The sequence below is a fragment of the Gallus gallus genome, chromosome 3, assembly GCF_016699485.2.
Source record: "Gallus gallus isolate bGalGal1 chromosome 3, bGalGal1.mat.broiler.GRCg7b, whole genome shotgun sequence".
In the NCBI taxonomy this organism is placed as follows: Eukaryota; Metazoa; Chordata; class Aves; order Galliformes; family Phasianidae; genus Gallus; species Gallus gallus.
In genome coordinates, this window is record NC_052534.1 from 106,393,173 (window position 1) to 106,416,586 (window position 23,414).

The following is a 23,414-nucleotide window of genomic DNA, read 5'->3' on the forward strand; positions in this document are numbered from 1 at the left end:
AGGGGTAGACCACAGATGGCCTCCAGAGATCCCTTCCAACCTCAACTGTTAGACAGTTCTGTATTAATACTTACAACAGGTTCATAAAGAGCCCAAATCCAGCGCTCCTTTTAATTGTTCCTAAGAAAACAACAGTAGATAACCAAAAATCTACAGGTGACAAACCTTAACATTGGTAAGAGTACATAAGAAATCTGTGAAAATTGCTGTCTGGATCTGTTGCGGCCACCAATGTTGTAGAATCTTAAGTAGATGTCTGTACTTGTAAGAGGCAGATGGATGAAAATATCCACCTAGGTCTGGCATAGGATATAAAATGGAAGGGATACATGTCTTCAGGTGTCAGCATGTAAACTGTTCCATAAATGGTGTCTTTGGAGCATCATTTGGCTGATGAATGTAGTTCAGCAGCTGGCCATCTAGTTTTACTTTTAAATATATGTCATTACAGAGTTATTTCAGTTAAGTTTTATGGTTGTATCTGAAAGTTTGCAAAAAATTGGAAACTTCTGAGATTCTACAGTTGCAGAATCAATTGTTTTCTCCAATATACCATACGTACCAATATAAAGAGGTTCAAGACGGTCTTAGAAGGAATAGGAGAGTCAGGAAAGGCCAGAGCCAAATATGGATATCTCATTAAAACATATGGATTAAAAGGTGGTCTTCTTTTGATGTTTGATTGGATTGCAGGATGTGTATAGCTTGCAATTAATTGTTCTACTCTGCAGCAGATTCTTCTAAATGATATTGTTGCATACACTTGCATACGTAGGTTGATCTGGCAAAATAGCTTGCTCAAGATCTTTTCCATTCCCATTCCTTTGTGGTTAGCAATGTTTAATAATGAGAGTGTCAAAAGACAGCTCTTCAAATGCTTTGTGAGTAGACTTAATGTTCACTTTAGTAAAGCTTCAATTTAATTTGGGAAAACTGCAATATATGTGACATCTAAGGTAAATAACTTTGATTTCTACAAACCACCACCATACTTGTGTTTCTTATATGTTATGGAATAAAAGACCTGATATCTGGGAACCTGCTTTAGCAAGGGGTTGGACTAAATGGTCTCTAGAGCTCCCTTCCCACCCCTACAATTCTGTGCTGCTGTATTGAAAGCTGAGGAAGTTCAGGCCCTACTGAAAGATTTCCCCATGTGTTATATCCTTGAGGAAAAAAGTTTTGCAGGTTTTGCACACAGAATGACTGTAAGGCATCTTGTAGAAGAACAGTTAGAGGCAGTCAGCATTCCCCTGTGCAGAAGATCATACTGTACTGAAGATGTTCAGCATGTGTTCTCTAGAAATTATTTCTTACTCCAGTAGTGGGGATTTACACAAACCTGATTCACTGTTTCAATTTGGAATTAATAGAAAAATCATTTGCATCCCTTAAAAGGGGAAGTCCAACATGCATCCAGTGCAGCTGGAATCAATGGCTGCAAAGTTGACAATCTGATATGAATGGCTTCTGATTGAGCAGTACACAATATCTTCCAATACCTTTAGCATCTTTATTAAATTAATTATTCATATTTTCTCATTCCTATCTGAAGCCTAATGTGCATAACTGTGGTATTATTTTAACACAGTGAGACAGCATGGCATGACAGACAAACTAAGAATGACATTCCAGTAAAGGAAGGAAAGTTAACTACAAATGGCACGGTGGGATTTTTAGGTGGCCAGGCAGAGAACATTTCTGGTTTAGTAGCAATTCTTTCAGACAAAGACAAGATTGTTAAACTCAATCGTCCTACCACAGTTGTTTAGTAAATTGAATTTCCTGCTTTGTTTGCTACTCATTGAGTTAGTGAATCTCAACAAGTAAGAGCTGCCAGAGGGTTTTAAAAAATCTGTGATGGACCTTTGAGAAGTAAGTTTGCACATGTGAAGTACGTTGCAAATAACAGTACTAACAGTGGTACTTGAGTATGTCTGTGCACGTGGAATTTGTTTTATTTTACTATCTTGTAGTCAGTGTGGCTTTGGCAGATTATGTGTTAGCTACTTATGGTAGATTTAGGTACAAGTTGTTGTGAAACCATCGAGAAAGGGATGTGGGTATTGGTACAATGTTCACATGATGAATGCTCTTCACTATTTCGATGTTGCCTTATTTCCCATCTGGATTTTGAATCCTTTTGCTTTCAATTGGTCCATCTTATTATGTAATTTTGGCAAGACTAAAGTGCCTTGTCTTTGAGGTTATTTCCCTATTTGCATTTTTATAAATCAGCCAATTCTCTTCAATGAATTAATTGAACTGATCACTTTCTTATCTCTATGTAATGGTTGCACGTGCATATATTAAACAATCTTTTTTACTTTCTCACTCGGAGTACCATGAGCAGGAACTCATACTATAATGCACTCTTGAAATACATGCTAGAAACTGTCATACCATGTTGTGATCATCCACTCAGAGAGTGGTCAGGCACTGGAATGGCCTACCCAGGGAGGTGGTGGAGTTGCCGTCCTTGGCAGTGTTCAAGAGGCGTCTGGATGAGGAGCTACGAGATATGGTTTAGTGGCTTGTGGTAGCAATGGTGGTAGGAGGATGGTTGGACTGGGTGATCTTGTAGGTCCTTTCCAACCTTGTGATTCTATGATTCTATGATTCTGTTTACAGAGATTTTTTGCAATCTACTCCCCAGTGAGTTCTTAAGTAGTTTGTTAAGCAATAAATAGATCTGTAGAATGCTAATGCTTAAGCACAAACATAAATCACCATTAACATATCCTGGCAAAACTAATGCTTAGCTGCCCTGCATTCATTTTACGCCAAACTATTCCATAGCACTGGCTTTGTAGTCACTCTCTACCATCCTAAAATAACTTGTAAAGAAACAAGGAAAATATTTTGTGCCCTGCAGAGCATGCTATTAAGTAATGATGACGAATGCTGTTGTTCTTATGTATAGTAATATAGCATTTTAGTTCTGGAAGCATAGCCCACATAATGTGAAAACTCCATAGGATTTTTCAGAATCACTTTCACTCGTATATATTATTGGTCATTGAATGGACTTTTTGTTCAAATGCATCTTTTAGGATATTTCTGTGTCTCATTTTCTCCATAGTCCTGACAGTTGATGTTGATCTTCAGAGGGACTTCTGCAATGTAGGACAGTCCAGAGACAAGTCCTAACCATTTCCACTTTGTCTTGAGCTGTAGAGATTTGGACATTTGGGAATAATCAGCTTCTTTGAGTCTGCTTCAGAGATAGTCAGTCACCCTGGGTTTTTCACTCACTCGGGTTCAATAAATATGTTTTGTTACAGCAAAAGCAAAGGCTTTTTGTTTCTTTGTTTGCTTGTTAGTTTGTTTTTTCTCCAGATGCACGATTGGAAACAAGGTTATGAAAGGTTATGCAAAACTGCAGTTCTAGATCAGTCTTAATGCTTAATGCTGAAGCGTTCATGGAATGATCCATAGCAAAACTGGCTTCCAGAATTGCTGCCTGAGGGAATGGGAGTGGACAGCGATGAGAGGCAGCAATGCCTTTATCCATTGAGGCTCTCTAGGACTGCATCATGCCAAGCTGTGTCTGGGCGGCCACCTAAGGGAATAGGACCCTTTATTTTATAGTTTTGTAGGTAGAATCTAGCTTTGAATTTGGAAATATGTACATGAGCAACTTCATGCAACTGGGTTTTTGAAAAGAGCACATACATCAGCAGTAAATGGGCTAATCCTTGTACCAAAGTTATGTATTTATGGTGTCGTTTCTGGGACTTCATGAGTATGTACAATTAGGGTGTTTTTTTCATAATGTTAAATATAAAAAGTATTATATACTTCTACCATCCATATTATCACATGTGGGTTGCAAATAGAATTTAGTAGAGAGCTCGTATATATTTTCTACTTCTGCCAGTCACCAGGAAGGCTTTGAGGATTGCTGTTCGTAAGCATTGCTCACTCTAAAATCCATGCTTTCTCCCAACCTTCTCAGCACATTTCTCTATCAAAGTCCTTTTTGGATTTCAGACTTCATAAGAATCATTTCTTCTCTTCCTAAGTAATGGTGGTGATGGTATGAATTAATAACTTTGCTCCAAACTTAATTCAGCATTGTGTGCATGCTAGTTTTTTATCAGGAGTGATGGTTTATGAATAGAAGAGAATGGGTAGTTATCTCCATGGATATTTCGAACCTTCCTCTCATTAAGTTGTAATCCTCCAGCACAAGAAAATGTTTAAGCTCTTGGTAAAATCAAAGTTTTATTTATAGCGTTTGCATGGTTCAAAACAAATATTTTAAAAGTACCTTGATTAAAGTAACTGCAGCTTGATTATTTGAGGTTTTACATCTGTATTTGACTACTGTGTGATTTACAAAATGAAAAATACTCACATTTCATTTACATGTCATTTCAAAGGAGGTATTAGAATTGAATCTCCTCAGGACTATTCAACCAAAGAGACACTTGGTCTTCCTAAAAATACCTATGGGGTGTGCACACGAGAGACAGTGCTAACCCCGGAGAATGGAAAGTCCTAAATTTGAGTCTGCTGGGCTTGCATGTTGCAACTCATTCACTTATGAGCAGGATCCTCATGGGGTGACATATTTTCTCTCTCCAGGAATGCGGCAAGGTAATGACTTTGGCACTCAGTATCGCTCAGCCATCTACACCTTTTCCCAAGAACAGATGGAAGCTGCCTTGAAATCTAAGGAAGAATATCAAAAGGTAATGTTGGGCAGGGTGTGACACTGCTTCCCATATTGATCAGAGGTCAAGGAAATTTCTCATAAGCACAGCATTGCTTCTCGTGCTCTATGCTTTCTCCACGTTGCTGTTGGAGGTCCTCACCCTAATACTGAAGTTGAATCTTATTTGTTCTGAATTCCAGCTGTTATGAAGAAGCTTCTTTGTGTGCGTGACAACTTGATGCAAAAAGAAAATATTTAGTTACTTGTAGAGAGACAATTTAATCTCTTTCAGAGACTTTTTTCAGGTGGACTCCTCAGAGCAAAACCTGGTGTTCTTAAAGCTACTGAAGGGTGTCTGGGCCCCATACTCTGAAGGGTGAAGCTAACATCTTAGACCCAAGAGTTCTTGAACCCTGGGGAAAAGTCTTCTTCAATATGTCAACTTGGGATTTTAGGATTCCCTACCTGCTGGTTCTGAGATGCTTCTATTCCCCAAGTTCCTCTATTTAAATGTGGCATTCAGTGACTTCAGAAGGCCGTATGTTTTGATGTGTGAGAGAAGGGTGATTATTTGATTTACCTTTCCTATACACAATTTTGTTTTCCAGTGAAGATGAATTCTGTCTGTTCCCTGCCATGTAAGCTATTATAGGCCTAGGTTTAACTAAAGGCAGAGAGATTACTATGTCCTTTAGTGTTGCTGCATTGTAATTTCCGTCTGATCTGCCCAGTGGTCTTGCAAGGCATCATCCAGTTTCTACTGTAAAAAAACCATCATTTCATGTAACTTATAGGAAGTAAATTACTTATCTAGGGCATCAGTGCGACAGGTAAACTATTAGGTGGCACTATGAGCTTTCGTGCATTCACTTGTACTATGATTCCATGTAAGCATTATTAAAGATTTGGGGATTTGGTGAATATCTGATGTTAAAGTAAAGAGATACATTTTGAAGAGTAAGGCTGTACCAATCAGAGGCAGGCACCAAGGTACGGAAGGAGGTGCATGTGCTCTTGTGCAGCATATATGATATTGGTTGATCACTGAATTTGATCTGTGTTTGCAGAACTGTTGGCATTATTTTGTGTGCAAAGGGATGAACTACAGATAACTAATCTGTAATTTGTTCTTAGCAATGGGATAACTGCATATAAATTAAATATTCAATGGCATATATGTTGTCTTGTGAGTAGCTGAATGCACGGGGACAATCAGTCTTGCAGGTGTATATCTATTAGCAGAGCAGTTTCTGAAGGCTTGGTATTCATATTTATCATGCAGAACTTCTCTCTACTCATTAGTTACCTGGGATCCATCGCTTTTCTAAATTGTTCCTTGTTCCCTTTTATTAACATCTGCTGACCAGCCTCTCACTCTAAATCTTACAGCTTTCAGTTTGCTTTCCCAAATCTATTATTCTCTGCAGTTATTTGTCATTAAATTAATGCTGACTTGAAAGCAAAATTACAATGCAGGAGATTGCAATGTGATATTACAGAATTTTCCATCATCAAATAGATTTTCTTAATGGCACAATATAAAATTTACCTACTTTGAAGTCTCTCACCATTTCAAAAGTCTGTATAATTAGTGCATTTATGTAATTAGGCACAACTCTGTAAGTGGTCACATGTAGAGCTCGTTTTTGCACTAATGTAGGAGTAAGGAAGGGACTATGTTGCCAGCTAAGGAACCAGAGCAAATATGTACTGAAATTCCTAGAGGAAATGCAGTTTCTACATAGTATTTTCTCGTATTATCAACAACAGTACCTACAGTATTATCTACTGTGGAATTGCAGCAGCAGTAAAATGGTTGAATTGGAAACACACTGAGCAAACAATATGTTCAGGAATCCCTTTTCATATTAAATGCTTTGCATTACATTATTTTAAGGAAATGCAATTTCCTTATTATTGCACTCATTTAAAGTAAATGCCAGATTCTTCTGGCAGGCATACATGCATTTCTTTACACCTGATAATGGCAGATTAAAACAAGTGGGGATGGAATAAAACTTGATTTTTCCGTGATGGTCAGTGTTGAATGTTCCAAATAGGGGAAGGACTAGAATCTGAGAATCATAAAATCATTAAGGTTGGAAAAGACCTCTAAGATCATCTAATCCAACCCTAATCTATTCCCATCATACCCACTAGCCATGCCCCTAGTAAATATTAGAGCTATAGTAACCTCAATAAGTGAGTTTACTCGGTATGAATGACCGTGTGGTTTTCTGGCACTGCAAACAAATAAAAGCTAGGGTAGTTTATTTGTTTATCAACTGTGTAGTTGAGTATGTATGTGGTCTTGAATGCCTTTTTTGAGCTGATGACCCAGAAGAGAATGAAGAATGGCTTTCCAAATAGAATACTACATGTTTGCTTGACTTTTTTTTTCTTGTTTTAAAATGATCGTTATTGTGAAGGAGTTGGTATTGTTCACTGAGGATAGAAACTACCCAACTTCAAGATTTATGTCATGAGTTTCTGCCTGAGACGCAGGCTAGCCCAGAGCCAGATAGATGTCTTCAGCTCTTTGTACTTTTAGAGTGCAGTTTGGGCAGGGAGGAGCAGATGAGCCAAACAAAACACTCAGTGCTGAAGACCTAAAATGCACAGTGTGCATTTAAGGGTTTGCTTTTCACTACCTGTCGCTTGGTCCCATGTACCATTAGCTGGGGGAAGCTAGTGGTGCATTTCTGGTCTCTCTCCATCCGAAGGAATCGGGTTCATCCATCTCAAGACCATTCTGTGATGTGAACCAATATGTGGTAAGTGGCGGTGATCAGGAGATGTATTACAAAAGCACACTTCTGCTACAGACTGAATGCTAATATAGCTTACACACTTATGGTAGTGCTGTGCTCGAGTGCAAAAATACCGCAGTAAGTGCATCATGTCCCCACCTTCTACCAACCTGCTGGTGTGAACTGTGATTATCCCTGAGCCCAAGTATCCTGTAGGGCTACGTCTATTTTAAGTTGTGAAACTTGTTGCTGTTCATGCAGCTGTTTTAACAGCTGAGAAATGGCAATCCAGCAATGAATATGCATTGAGCCATGCGTCTTTAGCTGTCGATGAAGCTGAATGCATATGGTCAGAGTCAGCTAGTGGCAATTCAGTTCTGCTGCTGGTAAATTGTAACACAATGTATGCGTAATCAGAAAAACATAAAATGAGGGCCAGGGCTTGGTGAAAATGCCGTGAATGAGCTGTTCCATCAGTTTTGCCTGAAGCTGAAGTTTTTTAATACAGTTGAACCTGAGGTTACTCAATTTTCAAGACATTTGCTAGGTTGGATTTGGTTTTCAAATGAATTATCTGGGCAGTAATCCAGATAGCAAAATTACGAGTGGGAAGAAACTTTGTATTTAGTTTTTTTTCTGAATCGCAGGCCTACATTTGTTTTGTCAAGCTGCTAATGCAGGGATGTCAGGCCCTAAGAATATATCAAGCCCCATCACCACAGTTGACTTACACTAAGGTAGCACTCCCAAAAAATGAACATCTCTGCATCCTCATGTAGGACAGTACAGGGAATGAATGACATGCAGAGAGAGCAAAATGCAAGTCTATTACTTTGCTGCAAAAGCAGATATTTGGCAGGAGAAGAGCTGCCCACGCAACAATTAAAGGGCCTCTCCGTGGATGATTATGAACTGAATTCTGAGCTCTTGGCAGAGGTGTTAGGTGATGTGAGCAGTGATAAGATCCTGATGTTATGTGCTCTTATAGTGGTAACCTTGAGAAACTAATATGGGCTCAAAGAGACAGAAGAATAGGAATGTTGAGATTTCATGAAAATGCTAAAAATGTGTCCTTTACAGAAACACCAGAGAACTGTTTTCATCTTTTATGGAACGTACAGGAATTACAGATGAATAAAGACGTAACAGTTTGGGGGTTGTTTTTGCCTGGAAATTGATGGAACTCTGCTAGAAGTAATGCAGTGCATTCTTTTCAGGATTGAGCTGTAAGGCTATAATTTTGGAAAGTTTCTCTGCTGGAAAAGATTGTGACACTAATAGGAATCCTCTCTGCAATCTAAATCAGCTGGTCAAAAGATTGAGAAAGCAAAATAAAGCAATAACTCTACCAAAACTGGAGATAAACAGAAAAAAAAATAAAAAGAAACAACGCTAATGGTTTGCTTTGGGGCCTGCAAGTATCTTTGAGAAATTCAAATGCGTTGTACCTGGACATGAAGAGATTGAATTTAAAAAAATTATAATGTAGTGTAAATAGATAAAATCCAGACAAGTGGAATTAACTAATTGCCCAATCTGTCAGTCTGGCGAACATCCTCTGTATAGAAATGTTGGGACTCAAAGCTGCAGACGAGAGGGAATGAGGTCTGATGTGGAGAGGAGAGGCTGAGCCATACTGCAGTTTTTTCTTCACCTTAGCAGCTATGTTTTGATGAAGGACTGAAGAAGATGCTTAATTAAATAAATGAAACTTTGTGAGAGTCATTTTTCTTTGCTTTTCATCAAAGTGTTATTTTCAGTAAATCTAACAAATGAGTTGGCGTGACGAGCATGAATTTGACCAAACACCTACAATTTATTTTTGAATCAAGCACTGAAAGAATTAATATGTGGCACAAAATTCCCTGTTGGCATCACTCTACAAGACCTAATACAGTTATACCATGGATCTGATCAATGTTTATAAATACCTAAAGGGAGGTGGGAGGCAAATGGATGAGGCTAGGCTCTTCTTGGTGGTGTCTAGCAGCAGGACAAGGAGCAGTGGCCTAAAACTTGAATATAGGAAGTTCTGTGCTAGCATGCAGAAGAACTTTATGGTAAGGGTGACAGAGCACTGACACAGGCTGCCCAGAGAGGTTATGAAGTCTTCTTCTGTGGAGATATTCAAGACCTGTTTGGACGCCAACCTGTGTGACCTATTGTAGGGAACTGCTTTAGCAGGGGGTTTGGACTCCATGATCTCTTGAGGCCCCTTCCAGCCCCTCCAGTGCTGGGGTTCTGCAATTTACTCACATGCAGCTGAGAAAGGAATCCCTCAACCAATAACTTCAGATCCTATTGGTTTTACAAGTGTATACATTGGACCATCTGAACTTGAAACATCATTTTTTTAATATAAATATTTGTGCTTCTGTGTTTTTTCATTCTTTTGTTGTTGTTGTTTTGGCCAACCTCCAGCTGCCACCCCCTGACACACACATATTCCTTAGGGTATTGTATCTGTTCTGTGTAGGTATCTGAGATACCTTGGGGCACCTCCAGTAGTGCTGAACACTAATGGAATGGAGTAGAATAGAACAGAATTATTAAGATTGGAAAAGAAAACATATAAGGTCCCCAAGTCCAACCCCAGCCCAATACCACCATACCCACTGACCATGTCCCTGAGTGCCACATCTCCACAGTTCTTGAACACCTCCAGGGATGGTGACCCCACCACCTCCCTGGGCAGCCTGTTCCAATGCCTGACCACCCTTTCTGAGAAGATGTTTTCCCTAATATCTGATCTGCTTACATTTAACTAGCTGATTTTAGGCACACACTGGTCTCTCGTGGCTATAATGAGAGACCAGAAGCTGATATACCGTGGCTATAATGGAAAGTGATATACCATGGCTATAGGAGAAGCTGATGTATTATGACTATAATGGAAGCTGTTATACCATGACTATAATGGCAGCTCACATACCTCACTGAGATGTGGACTCTGCTAGGTATAAAGCAGGTTGTGAGGGATGGATGCATTCTACAGAATAAGAGAAGCATTGAATTAGCACTGCCCAACAAAAGAGGCGGAAATCTCTGCAGCTCAGCAGTCTGCAGATATTGTGAAGCTTTCATAAACACTCTGTGGAATGATGTGGGAGCAAACCACCCAAGTCCTTGACTGCAAAACCAAGTGGCATATATTTAACATGCTAGAAAGGAGCAGAGATTTAAAAGCTGGAGTTCTCTGGCCAGCACAGTGAGCAAGCAAACAAATTGGTCAGGGTTGTATCTATTGAAGCAAGGAAATGCTATTTACAGATCTGCAGGATCCAGCCGTTCTGAGCTGAAGTTTTGGCTGAATGAAGGAATGCCTTGTGGAGTGAATGTGCAACATTCAGCCAGAGCTTTCTGTAGCATTCTATGTGAATATAGAGCACACTTTCACAGGGAGGCAGTTTTTCACATATTTTTTGGTGGAGAGAAGTTAAATAGGTCTTTAAAAAAGTAGATTGTTGTTAATAAAACAGCTTAATAGAGTCAATAAAAAAATAACACCTGCTTACTCCTCTTCAAATTATGTCTATTTCAGAGCTTTACGTATCGAATTATCTGTGCTTCACTCTGAAGTGAATAGTAGCTACTTGATTCCTGATTGATGGTGCTGGTTCTTATGAAAATAAGCAAGCCTGATCTGATAAGCTAAGCCATTATTTATTTTGTAATCACTCATCTGTGCTACAGAGATACCCTTTTTATGTTCATCCCTCTCTGAGAAAGCTGCATTCAGCTGCGGATGAGGAGGTTTTGTGTGAACAGTTGCTAACTCTTTTCATGTTTACCTTAAACTGCAGAAAATGAGCCTTCCTTGTCATGCCAAGAAAATTCGGTCACTGTGCAGCAGGAAGATCATTTGGGACTAATACACGCTTCTGACTGCATTTCTTCATCACCACTGAGATTACTTCATTTTGAAACAATACAACACATAGAACATGGTGGTGGGGTGCTGGCACAGGTTGTCCAGAGGCGGTGGTGCCCCATCCCTGCAGACAGCCGAGGTCAGGCTGGATGGGGCTCTGAACACTGATAGAGCTTTGGGTGTCCCTGTTCATGGCAGGGGGGTTGGACCAGATGGCCTTTACAGGTCCCTTCCAACTCAATTTGATGATTCTTTGATACAAAAACACCAGTGAGCATCCCTGACATCACAGGACTAAGGACAGCTCCCAAAACCCACTTAGGCAAAGTGCCTCCATGCTATGCTGAGTGCAGCATGTTACCCTTTGAACATTGTTTCTGTTCCCCTGGATGCAGCTACAGACCATATTCCTCGCTTTTATTGATACTGCACAAGTCAAGATTGTTTTAGCTTTCCCTTCTGCATATATGCTATTCATTTGATGAAAGGCCAGGTTTTCACTTAGCCCTTTGACTGCTGTGAATACAGTTAATCATGGATTTGAAGTTAGACCTATGAGCAGCATTATGAAACCACACTTTCTATTTTAAAATCTTTTTTTTTTTTTTTTTTTTTCAGCTTGGAGGTCATGAGGTTCAGCAAAGAAACCATTTTCTTTATTGTACTGTGAACATGAACCTGGGGCTTCAAGCGAACACTTATATTGGACATTGAAACTAATATTTGAAATTGCCATACTGTAAACCAATGTAAATATCAAATAGATTTGAATCTAAGAGTGCTTTGTAAATGAAACATTTCCTGCTTTGTGCTGCCTGCACTGCTCAACATGTCAGTGATATGGTGCTCCATCTAAGGCCAGGCTGGATGGAGCCCTGGGCAGCCTGAGCTGGTGGGGGGCAACCAGCCCACAGCAGGGTTTGGAGCCCCGTGATCCTTAAGGTTCCTTCCCCCACAAGCCATGCTATGATTCTATGATAATGTAAAAACATCCTAGATTTGTCTAGTCATCAAGTTTTCATATATTTAGGCAGGTGAATTTTCAATCTGCAGGACATGTCTGCGTGCTATTGCAAAATATGAAGATTTAAAGGGTTCAGTTGACTTGTCCACAGGAGCTTAGTGCCCGTTGAGATGTCCTACCCCATCTGACCAGGTCTCCAGCTGCAACCCCAAGTGAGCACAGATCTCTCTGAGGTCTTGAGTCACAGCCGTGGAGCAGCACAGTGGAGCCTATAGTGATACCAGCACACTCAGGCTAAATACCTTTACATCAGCCTGCAAATATATTCCTACACAGTTCAGCGGCATCAAGAATCATTCTGAAGGGCTTCTAGTTCAGGCTTTTGAATTTCTTGATCTTGATTATGCATTTGTTATAGCACTCTAAAAGTTTCACAAGCATATCAAATGTCAGGAGCATAATTTTAATAATGGTATTAATAATGATGGGTTAAGTGTACACAGTGCTTTACAGGGAACAAGATAGGGTTCATTCTCTTAAGGAAGCTCTTAAGGATCTTAATTTCACTTAGAGCTTAGTTATGGGGAGGAAATGATAAAATAGTATAGGAGAAGGTAGAAGCAAAGGAAAGAAAGGATTAAAAACCATTTTTAGGATTAGCTATTGCTGTTCTGTGTCACAACTTTTTGTCTTTGGGTTTAGTGTAGCCCTTGAAGCTGACTTAAGCAACATTTCCAGGAAACAAAACCTGATAAATAGTCTTGAGAAGTGTTGAGAATGTTGTGTCGTATGTCTGTTCTGGCTTGTGAATTCTTCTGTGTCCAGATGAAAGAAGTAGATTGTGTTGGGACTTCTTGAACTGATCTGGAGAGGGGGAAGGGACTTGACCTGGTTTGCAGTTTCTGTACAAATTTCAAAAATGAAACAAAAAGCTCTCTCTCTCTCTTTTTTTTTTTTAATGGCACATGCATTTTTAATTAATATAGTGAAGACTGAGAGCACTACGTCTGCTGTCCAAACAGCTTGCTTATCCTTAATGCAAAGCTTTGTGATTTGAGGAGTACTTTGGCTATTTAACCCTCTGATTTTCACAGTGACAGTAATGTGCCCAAGCCACGATTAATTCAGTTAAGAATTATAGTAGGTACTCATGGAAGATTCTTCCATTCTAAATGGAAGACAACTCTAAAATAAAAAGCCAAAAATTTGTCAGAAAGACGTTTTCTCAAGTCAGAAATAAGAACATAATGGCACTTTGGAATGGTCTCAGCTTTACAAAAGTCACACATGGAAATCACAGATACTCACTATTTATAAAATATGCTTGGATATCTGAGTATGAACACGTACTCAGGCTCAGTCTGATAGCTGGGTGTACTACAGCATGTATCAACAGTTATCACCTGATGAGGTTGCCTTCTATCTGATGGTAACGTTTTCTTAAGTATCTCTCAAGATTTTCTCGCTGAACCAAATGCAAATCAACTGTACAGCTGCAAATCCACAGCAACACTGTTAGAATCAATGGAATTATTCTGGATTTCCAGTAATGCAGTCAAGATAAAAATCTGGCCCAAGACTTTCTTTCATTTCAGCATTTTCCCCATTGAGTTGTTGGAGGATTCTGTGTATTATTTGCTGTTTGAAGTATGCCACTCAGTCAAATATAGCTCTCAGCTTTGGGGAAAACAAGTCAATACTTCCTGGAAAGAAAAATCAGAGCATGCTTTAACAAACAACATTGTCATGTCAGTTTTGGTCTTGTGATCTTCTTGCATCAAGATCTTTTTCTTCTTTAATAACTTGCGCATATTGCTTGTAGACTAATCTCTTATTCTTTTAGATCCCACACATCTACCAGTTGCAGTAAAAGGTGCAGAAAAGGGACAAGTTGCCCGTCTGCTAACGTGTTCTGCTTTTGCTGGAGCTGTATGGGATTGTAGGCACTTGAACCAACCTGGCTAACAAAAGCCAGGAGATCTCTTTTTATGTTCATGCATGGCTGTCATTCCCAAGAAGGAATCGAGTCAGGACAGGTCACACTACAACTGTTTTCTCAGTGCAGTACTTCTGTCATCGCAACAAGACTGATGGGTGAGGAACTGGCCCGATAGATGTCTAAATTCATGTCACAAGATCAAGAGAAGTCCACATAACAGGGGCTCTTTATTTTTATGTGTGGTTTGTTTCCCCCCTATACTGTTTACTCACCCTTTTTCTTTCCTGGATCTTCTTGCCATATATCCCTCTCTTCCACATTTTGCCCAATCTTCAGATTTTCCCCTTTCTTCCTCAGGCTTATGTGGTTGAAAAATTGTCCTTAGTTTTCATCCTTGCAGACAAAGACTCATGCATATTTTCTAGCAGTTGGTCACAGGGTCTAAAACTAAATCTAACTGTCCTACATAACAAGGTGGACAAAATGCGTTCCTTCTCTGTGCTGCCTAAAGCATCCTAAGATGCCTCCTGCTGTCTTGCCATGTTGCTGTGTGCTCTGCAGAAAGTGACTTCAAGGACTTATAAAGCATTGGGTTGTCACTTTGGTCCTGACCCTTCCCCAAGCAACCAGCTTCCTATGGCTCATTGAAGTTAAGATATTTCCATTCTGGCTGCTCCTTTGCTATAGCTATTTTTTTCAGTGATTCGGTCGAAACATCTCTTTTTTGGAATTTTAAAGGAACTGTATTTTAGGTGTTCATAAAAGAAAACTTCCCTGTTGGAGAAGCGCTATGTAAGCTAGAGGGAAAGGCATGTTGAAGGCCTGCAGCAAGAAACTTAAACTAGGTGAGAGTATATATTTTTAATAAGAGATGACTGAAAGTAAAACCATGGATCCACCTTCTCTTCATAAGAATTGTCAGGATTCTTCTATTATTTTTTATCATAAGATGTGAGTAGTCAGAATTGTAGCTTTACATGTGAATGTGCTTTTCAGCGACTTTCACCAAAATGTTTTTTGTTTCTCATTTAGTTTTAAACTTGCTTAAACTTTTTTTAAAGTTGGCTTTCTTTACAAAAAAAAAAAAAAAAAATTAAAAATGGATACCAGAACTGGAAGCAATATCCCAGAATGAACATAATCAATGATGTAAACATCACATTAAGTCCCTGAGCACGCTGTTGTTAATACATGGATGTTTCTGTAGATGTGGGCTTTGTTCTTTCTTCCTAGACATAAAATTCTGGATTTGATTTTCTTAAATGTAGAATTTGGGATTTAATTGCATTAAAATGATCCCAACTGCTCTATTTGAGTGCCTCAGGACTGTCAGCCTTTGCAGTAATTGACTTCCATTTTGCCAGCACTAATTTTAAGGTTGTTTCTAAGACACAGGTAAATGTAGATCATGTTGTACCTCATAACAATTTCTATTGAAGTCTGCCTTACTCTATTTATTGTTTCCCGCATTGATACCATGTAGTATTTTTCTTCTTCTTTTTTTAATTAAAATTATTAAATGGTACTAAATCAAAAATGGGAAATTGCCTGTATTGTACCTACAAATTTTCCTTCAGCAGATGAACTTATAAACTCATCAAAGAAAGATGTTGGCTTTGTTTGACCTATTTTCTACAAAAACATGTTGATTGGCACTAATTACATTCCTTATCATTTGATTTCTGCTTCATTTCTTCTTGTTTTTGTTTTTAACCAAGTACAAATTGGCACACGTTGCGTGCGTTGCCTTACGCGTCCCTTTTGAAGTGCTGCGGGAAACCAGACTTGTTCCCTCTCTTAGCATATCCATACTAAACATCCAGAAGCACGGTGAGGGCTTGTAGCATCCTCCTCCTCCTCGTCACACACAAATCCATGCTCACGATACCATCGTTTTGCTTTCTGTAGTGTTTTTTTATTTTTATCTCAATCGGCTAATTATATCTCAGATGATTATTTTTCATCCAGCACTTCTTGCCATTCCATATACGCGGTTGCTGTTTTATGTGCCAACAATCACAGGAAATAAATTTCCCCATTATCCCCTGATAGATTATTAGAGGAAAAGCCTTTGGTGCGAGCTGGGATTTAATGGGGCTGGAGGAAAACCTGATTTCTTCCATTGCCCTCTGGTGGCCTGGCTGCACAGCTGCAGCGGCACGGGGGCAGGAACTCGCTTTCCTCTTCTTTGTGTGTGCAACACAAAACATCGGGTTTCTTGTCAGTTGAGTCTCCCAGAGTTAATTGTTCTATCAGTTATTTGGAATATTGGTTGCATATAAAGTTATTTCACATCTCCTGTAGCTGTGGAGCACTGTTACATAGGTGGGATAAAGCTGAATTAACCCGCTGATGGTTGGAAGGGATGACAGCAGGCGATGTGGCGGGTTTTGCTTCATAAGAGGAAGATTCACGTTTAATTGTATGAGCATTATTTATCAAGTGAATTTTGAGAGGGACACTTGTCCACAGTTACATGCAATCTGTAAGAATAAGCATCATATTTTGTCATAAAATTGTATTTTAGGCACCATTTTCTGCTACCTGTGCTATGTGTAATCGTGAATTCATCACACTAATGCTTCATTCCACTTACCTGAAAATTATCCTTCATCTCAGAGCAGAGATCTGCCTTGGGATCCATAGGGCTCATCTTGTGCCTGAGCGGATCATGAGCGTACTCATAATTGTAGGAATGTGGAGCGCTCAGCCCTCTGCACAGCTTCACAGTTGTCACGTTTGGAGGTTGACATTGGGCAGAGACGACGTAAATCAATGGGGTCTAATTTTCATTTTGCAAACAAAAAGAATGTGAGGTTTTTTCCCCCCTTAATTTCACTGCAAGATAATGTTTGAACAAACATATTAGTAGGATGCATTAGAGAATTAGATATTTACAAGACATACGGAGGGCAGGAGGAAAAGGGAGTAATGCTTGGGTTGGGAATAGATGAATATATTAAGAATTGCCTTTTGTGAATGTGGTGGGTTAACCTTGTCTGGCTGGAGGCCCTTTTGGGGCAGTAAGATGAGAGGAAATCAACCACTGCTCCAGAGCGGTTGCTGGCGCTTTCTACCCTGAGTTAAAACGCAATGTGCTTCTGAATTGCAGCTTGTTAGTCTTAAAAATGCAGTGACTTTCAGCTGTAAAATGCCTGGGCAGTATATATTGATTTTATGCAACGTCATATCTCTGTGCTGTTGGGTCAGGCGTTAATTCAGCATCGCAGCTTTCATTGGAGAATGGAGCACCTGTGCCTGAGAGCTGAGAGCACACTTCTTTGTACGTCCCTGCCTACGGATGTGCGCTGAGAGCACAAAAAAAAACCCCAGTATCTTGCAGCTTTGCACTCACTTCCAAAATGACTCACTCCCTCTGGTGGGAACATTTAATTCTGAACGTGTGATGCTGCTTTCCCTCCTCCTCTTCTTGCAGCCACCCCCCTCCCCTCGCCGCATTCATCTCTCTCGCTGTGACATCTGCTCCATGTGCTCTCGTTTCTATGGGAGCTGCTGTAGCCAAGGACTCGTGGACCCAGCAGAGGAAGAAAAAGCCCGGGGTGGCCAGGTTTGGGTTCCTGGCTGCTTGTTCTCAGTCAGCAAGCCAGGATCTATTGGAGATGCCCCAGGGGTTGCTCGCTTCCATGGCCGGCAGTGATCCAGAGCCAGGAGCATTTGCTTTCTCCTCTGGTGGGTTTGGTGGAGCTTCACTTCTTGTTTCCTTTTGTCTTGTTGAGGTCTCCAATTTGGCAGCAAACAGCCCTCAGATTCTGCCTTTCAGATGGTGAGAATGCAGATGCCAGACCTAAGATATTGTAATTAAGAATCTATTTATAACATAGTTTGTCATTAGAATTACCATGTCATTTTATGAACAAGAGAGGATAATGACAGTTTGCAGTCTACACCTGTAACCTTTTATTCTTGTTTATTTTTAGGACAGTTCTCTGATGTGCTTTGGATAGCTCTGGATTCGTTACAAAGCCTGAGTTAGCATCATACCATATTGTCTGTGGCTCTTTTGCTCCTCCATCCCCCAGGTACCAACACCAGGGCTGTGGACTGGCTCCTTTCAGTCAAAGAAAGGAGTCCACTCCTTCCTTTTCTAATACTGTAGGTAATGGAATCAGAATATGCTCCATGTTTCTCGGTCAAAAAACCCATAGGGATTGTCATTCAGGCTGCAACATCTCGGCTCATGTGCCCTCACTTACCATGGGGCATTGCTGCTACAAAACACCCGATATTCAGGAGTAGTGTTATCGTGTTATACCATTACAAAGACATATTTATTTTAGAACAGTTCATACATAGGAGACTAAGCCTGCAGGAGCCAGGATTGCTTAGTAAAATTAATATGAAGTTGGAAAACATGAGAGGAAAGGTTGTCAGAGATTAATATCACTCCTGTTTCCCGTATCTGGTATAATAAAGGGCATCCATCAAGCTGCAGTGTGCTGCGAGTTGGGCTCAGTGTGGGAGGGTACTGAGCTTTGACATGCCTCCAGTACAACAGCTACAGCTTGGTGGGGTGAGGCTGGTGTTGGATGTGCTTTAGAGAATTGTGGAGAGTAGTTTTTGTAGCAGATGTACAAGTTCTTTTCATGTCCCTGCTTCTTTTATTCATATTCTTCAAAAAAATATTTTTGTTTCCTTCCATTTTCTTTAATCGCTGGAATTCAGGAAGCTAAGGACAGGTGCTTTGCCTTATGTGAACGGCATTTTATCTCTTCAAACATGCCTGCTACACATCATATGGCTGTGTTATCCAGCTGTGTTGGTACCTTGCAACTTTTCCATTTTGATAGTTATTCCTATTTAATCTTATATATTCTTTCCCTGATCAGTATCAGCATGTCTGATCTCAGACCCCCTTCAGTCTGTGAAAGGACAGAAAATGTTGCTAAGAGAAGAGGAGCACCTTCCACTGTGGATCCTTGGGATCTTGGGTTATCTGCTCCATTTTAAAAGGCTGCTCAGACACCTGACTTACTGTTTCTTTTGTTTCCATCCACTGTGTACAGAGTCCCTTCCAGCTGGATGGAAATCCCATCCTAGTCTTCCATCTTTGAGAGCATTCCACTTCTATTTATTATCAGTAGTCCTCCTTATAAACAGCTTGTTCTTTGTTTCTAAGAGCAGACATCGGTGATAGGATATGATCCCCTTTGGAGAGGGGGAATAGGAATTCTGCTGGCAGGAAAAGCCACATCAGCATGGGGTATGGCTTCAGCAGCTACCTGGGGAAGATGGCAGTCTGTCCTAGAATGGGTGCTGTGAGGAAACTGGCTGTAATCAGTGAAGACATGAGGCCAAAGACACAAATCCAAGGGCTAATTGCTGTGGTACAGACACCTGATTTGTTTGGGTTATAAGTTACGTACTGTCTTAAATTCCTCCAGTCCGGTTTGACTTCCATTTTCCATGCATAGCACCTAGCTTGTGTTATCAACTTCCAATTGCTGTTTTGGTTGCCACTTCAATCTATACAGTTCATACTACTGCTGCTACAAAAAAGCCATACTGAAAGGTTCTTTTTTATCATTGCTACAAATCCTTGACATCTTGGTTGTAGTTATGTTGACTTATATTGATTACATTGTAGTTATATTGAGTTATATTTACATTTTTGTACATTCCTTTTATACCAGTTGGTTGGTTTTTGTCTACAGATCTCCAGGTTTACGACTTAAGTTTCTATGTACTGATCAATGTTTAAAGATAATGTTATAAGTGGGATTAGCATGGAACAATGATATATTAAATAGTGTAATTCATTATTTTGCGAAGCCTGCATTAATTTAATTTGTTTAATTAAAATAACTGTTTAAATGCTGGTAGTAGATTTACAGCACAAAAACACTACTGGCTCCCTTTTTGTCAGTGGGACATAATGTGATACAAGGTCTCAAACACTTCAACATTTTGCTAATTGAGTCAGCAGTTCAATTAGAAATTAGTATTGCTGGGGAGGAAAATCAAATCAAATATAGAACCTACTTAGCATTTAAAGCTCAATGCAGGGGGTTCCCTTGTTTTCCTTTTGGTGAACGTGAGCAGGAGGTCAGGTTCTTCTGCGAACATTAAAAAATGTCATCACTTGACCTGCTGCATGTGTGACAGTACATCATGTTTATGCTGACAGGAGGAAGAAAACAAAACCCAATGAAAAGGTAATGAGGTAGAGCACTGACAAGCTGGGATATCTTACCCTCAGAATGCTCTGAAATGTTTACTAATGTTGATGGTTCAATGTAAGAACACAAATTGCAATGAAATTGCACCATCTTTTTTTCCATTTCAACTTTCTGGGTCTTTTTGGAATTTCACAATGATCGAAAGGACAAAAATAAAATAATTCCATATCTGAGCAGAAAAGCACAAGCTATATTCATGCTGGTAAATAGGTCTTGTTTCCATTGTGGTTCTGAAACACCATGCATAAGGTGGAGAAAGTCCAGTTATGGCCCTTTGATGAAACTGCCTTTACTCTTCACGCTACAACACTAACCTTGCAGACTTTGCTTCTGCGTGACTGTTATGTATTTGTCCTGCAGTCTTCACTGTCTAATCTGACTTTGTTCAGCCTCAAAGTAATGCCAGAGCCTTTTTTTATGTACATAAGCACAGTAATTGCCTTAGCTTGGGGCTCCTGAGTCTCCCTAGGCCAGATGTCACCCCAAATGACCTAGGCCAGTTCCTAAAGCTGAACAGAGGGCCTAATAGTAGAGGTGGAAGAGGTTGCCCAGAGAAGCTGTGGATGCCCCATCCCTGGAGGTGCTCAAGGCAATGGATAGGGCCCTGTGCAGCCTTGGCTTGCAGGTGGCAACCAGACCATGGCATGATGATGGAACATCAGTTGGAACAAGGTGATCCAGCCCAACCATTCTGTGATTCTGTGATTCCATGATTCTGCAATCTGTGTCAGGCACCTGAATCCAGTCTCTGGTTCACTAGTAGACACCTCTGTTGCTGGATTGCCCAGAGCAGGGTCATGGAGTGAGCTACACCCAACCAGCTTGCTTGGTCTTGCTCACAGGGCTATTTTTAAGCTGTATGATAGGCACACATCAACACTGCACTGATGTTAACATGCTGACCAGGACCGTGACCCGTGTCCACTGCTCTGCAGATACGAACATGGCATGCCTTAGCATGTCCCTGGAATGCTTGCAGGCTTGTCCTGCCTGCAAAGCCATGCCCGTGGCAGATCCAAGGGCAACCCAAAGGGCTGTCCTCAGGAGGCAGTGGCAGAGGGGAGTCTGGATGCTTGGATGTGAGCCCAGCTGCGCTTCTTGGCCCGGGGACTGTGTAATGAATAATGAATGATTCAGCACACTTTAATTTCCAGTATGAATGAAGCCATTCCACATCACTTCTGTGAATGAGAAAAGCTCCTACAGTTGCCTTTGATCACAGTGAATTCAAGGAATACTTTTGCAGTTGGTTTAAATAATACTCTGTACCTAGTTGGGTGTCATTTTGATCATTGAGGAAATGGATGGAAATATTTAACAAAAGCAGTGCCACGACCTTCTCTGGTGGTTGGACATTTTCAGATGCTGCAAGCACTGAGTAGACCTGGAGGCACTACTGGAGGATGTGGGGTGATGGACCCGGGATTTAGCAGCTAAGCTACTCTCTGTGGAACTGGGAATAGGAGCTGTAATGCAAATGCACAGAGCACTCATTCAGACCCCTTTGCAGTACTGTGTACATCTCTGCTCACTTATCTTCACAATACATTCCTTGGTACAGGTGTAGATAAGTCTTACCAGGATGCTAAGGGAAGATGGAAGCATTGTATGGGAGAGAGCTGAATGAGTGTGATTTGTTACCTAGTAAACAAGATGAGCAAAGAAAAGATTATATTTTTCTGAGAAATACATCTCTGGGGTAAATTCCAGGGAGAAGAAAGGAGTCGTTTAAGGTGGAGAACAAATCTGAGTGGGTACAAATTGGCCACCTTAACATTTAGGTTGGAAATGAGTTGGGGTTTTTTTTGTTTGTTTTTTTTTTTTTTTTTTATCTGTTTTGTTTAATCATTAGAGCAAATGAGTTCTTAAACAGCTGCCCAAACAGAATAGAGGGGGAGAGAAGTCTGTGTATGCAGCAGTGCTGGCAAACTTCATGAAAGGATATGTGTGAGCTCCCAGTGGCAGGAAACCCAACTTAGCAGCACAGGAGAAGGTCTGTCATACCTGTAGCCATACAAGTGCAGAGTGTTACTATTTTATAAGCTAATGTAACCTCAGTTTTTCCTTATTCTGGAAGAGCTGGGACTACATTAAGCCATTATACTGCATCCAGTGCCTTGTCTTTATGAGTTTATAGATTGACTGGGAGAGCCATTACCTTCTTCATCAATATCCAATTTCCCAAACCCTACAGTTCACTTGTTATGTGTGTCCCACTCTTCACAGCAGTTTGTGTAATGTCCCAAGTTGCAAAGCCTGGTGTTCTGAAAATACTTGATTTACAGCAAAGAATAAGCAAGTCCTAAGGCCAGAGAGTACTCTGAAGTCGGTAGAAAGCTAGATTTGCCAGGATCATGCACTGATGGTCAAATTGCATGGCTGGTTGTCACTGTCTTCATAATACACTTCAGCACTGTCTAAAGTTACCCATGAAGAACTCTTACTCTGACCACTGAACTCCTATCATCTTAATGACGGGAACTCGAAAGCTTATCTATTCAAACACATCTTATTCTATGCAATAATCACAATGTGAGATGCCTTTTGCTCTTTGTTAAACACAGCTAACAAATCTATCACTGTTATGTATATACGTGTGCATATGTCTTCATTTCTTTTATTTTTACCCTTGCCGTGTCAGTTCATGCAAGTGGATCTGATGAAAGATGAGGTAGAGACCCCTGAAGTTGAGAGGGACATCTCATGCATGTACGTTCATTTAGATTTTGGGTAACTGATATGTGAGCTTGGGCAAAAAGCAAGAAATTAATACAAATGAGTGTGAAAATGCTCTCATAAATTAAACTTGCTAACATAAACATAGAGTCCTGTCTTTAAAGTGTAGGGGTTCTGGTTGTCAAGCACAAGGAACATTTTGTCCTGCTTAACCAACCAGTTTGCTAACAACTAATACAATTTGAATTTATTTGCACTTTTACTTCACTTGATCACAAGCAATTAAAATACTGAAGTTCACCCATTTCACTAATAAATGGAGTATTTTTAGTTCATTCATAGAATGTACTGCTCAAG

General features: G+C 40.2%; 1 protein-coding gene across 14 annotated transcripts in view; it reads left to right on the forward strand.

Moving 5' to 3' along the window:
• The window catches only part of MSRA (methionine sulfoxide reductase A), a 260,633-nt gene that overhangs the window by 166,057 nt on the left and 71,162 nt on the right, over positions 1–23,414 (forward strand). For all 14 annotated transcript variants that reach the window (XM_046939237.1, XM_420035.8, XM_040697971.2 and 11 more), the window contains one exon: positions 4,591–4,697. In XM_046939237.1, coding sequence (XP_046795193.1) covers positions 4,591–4,697 — 107 coding nt within the window. The remainder of the gene's footprint in view (positions 1–4,590; positions 4,698–23,414) is intronic.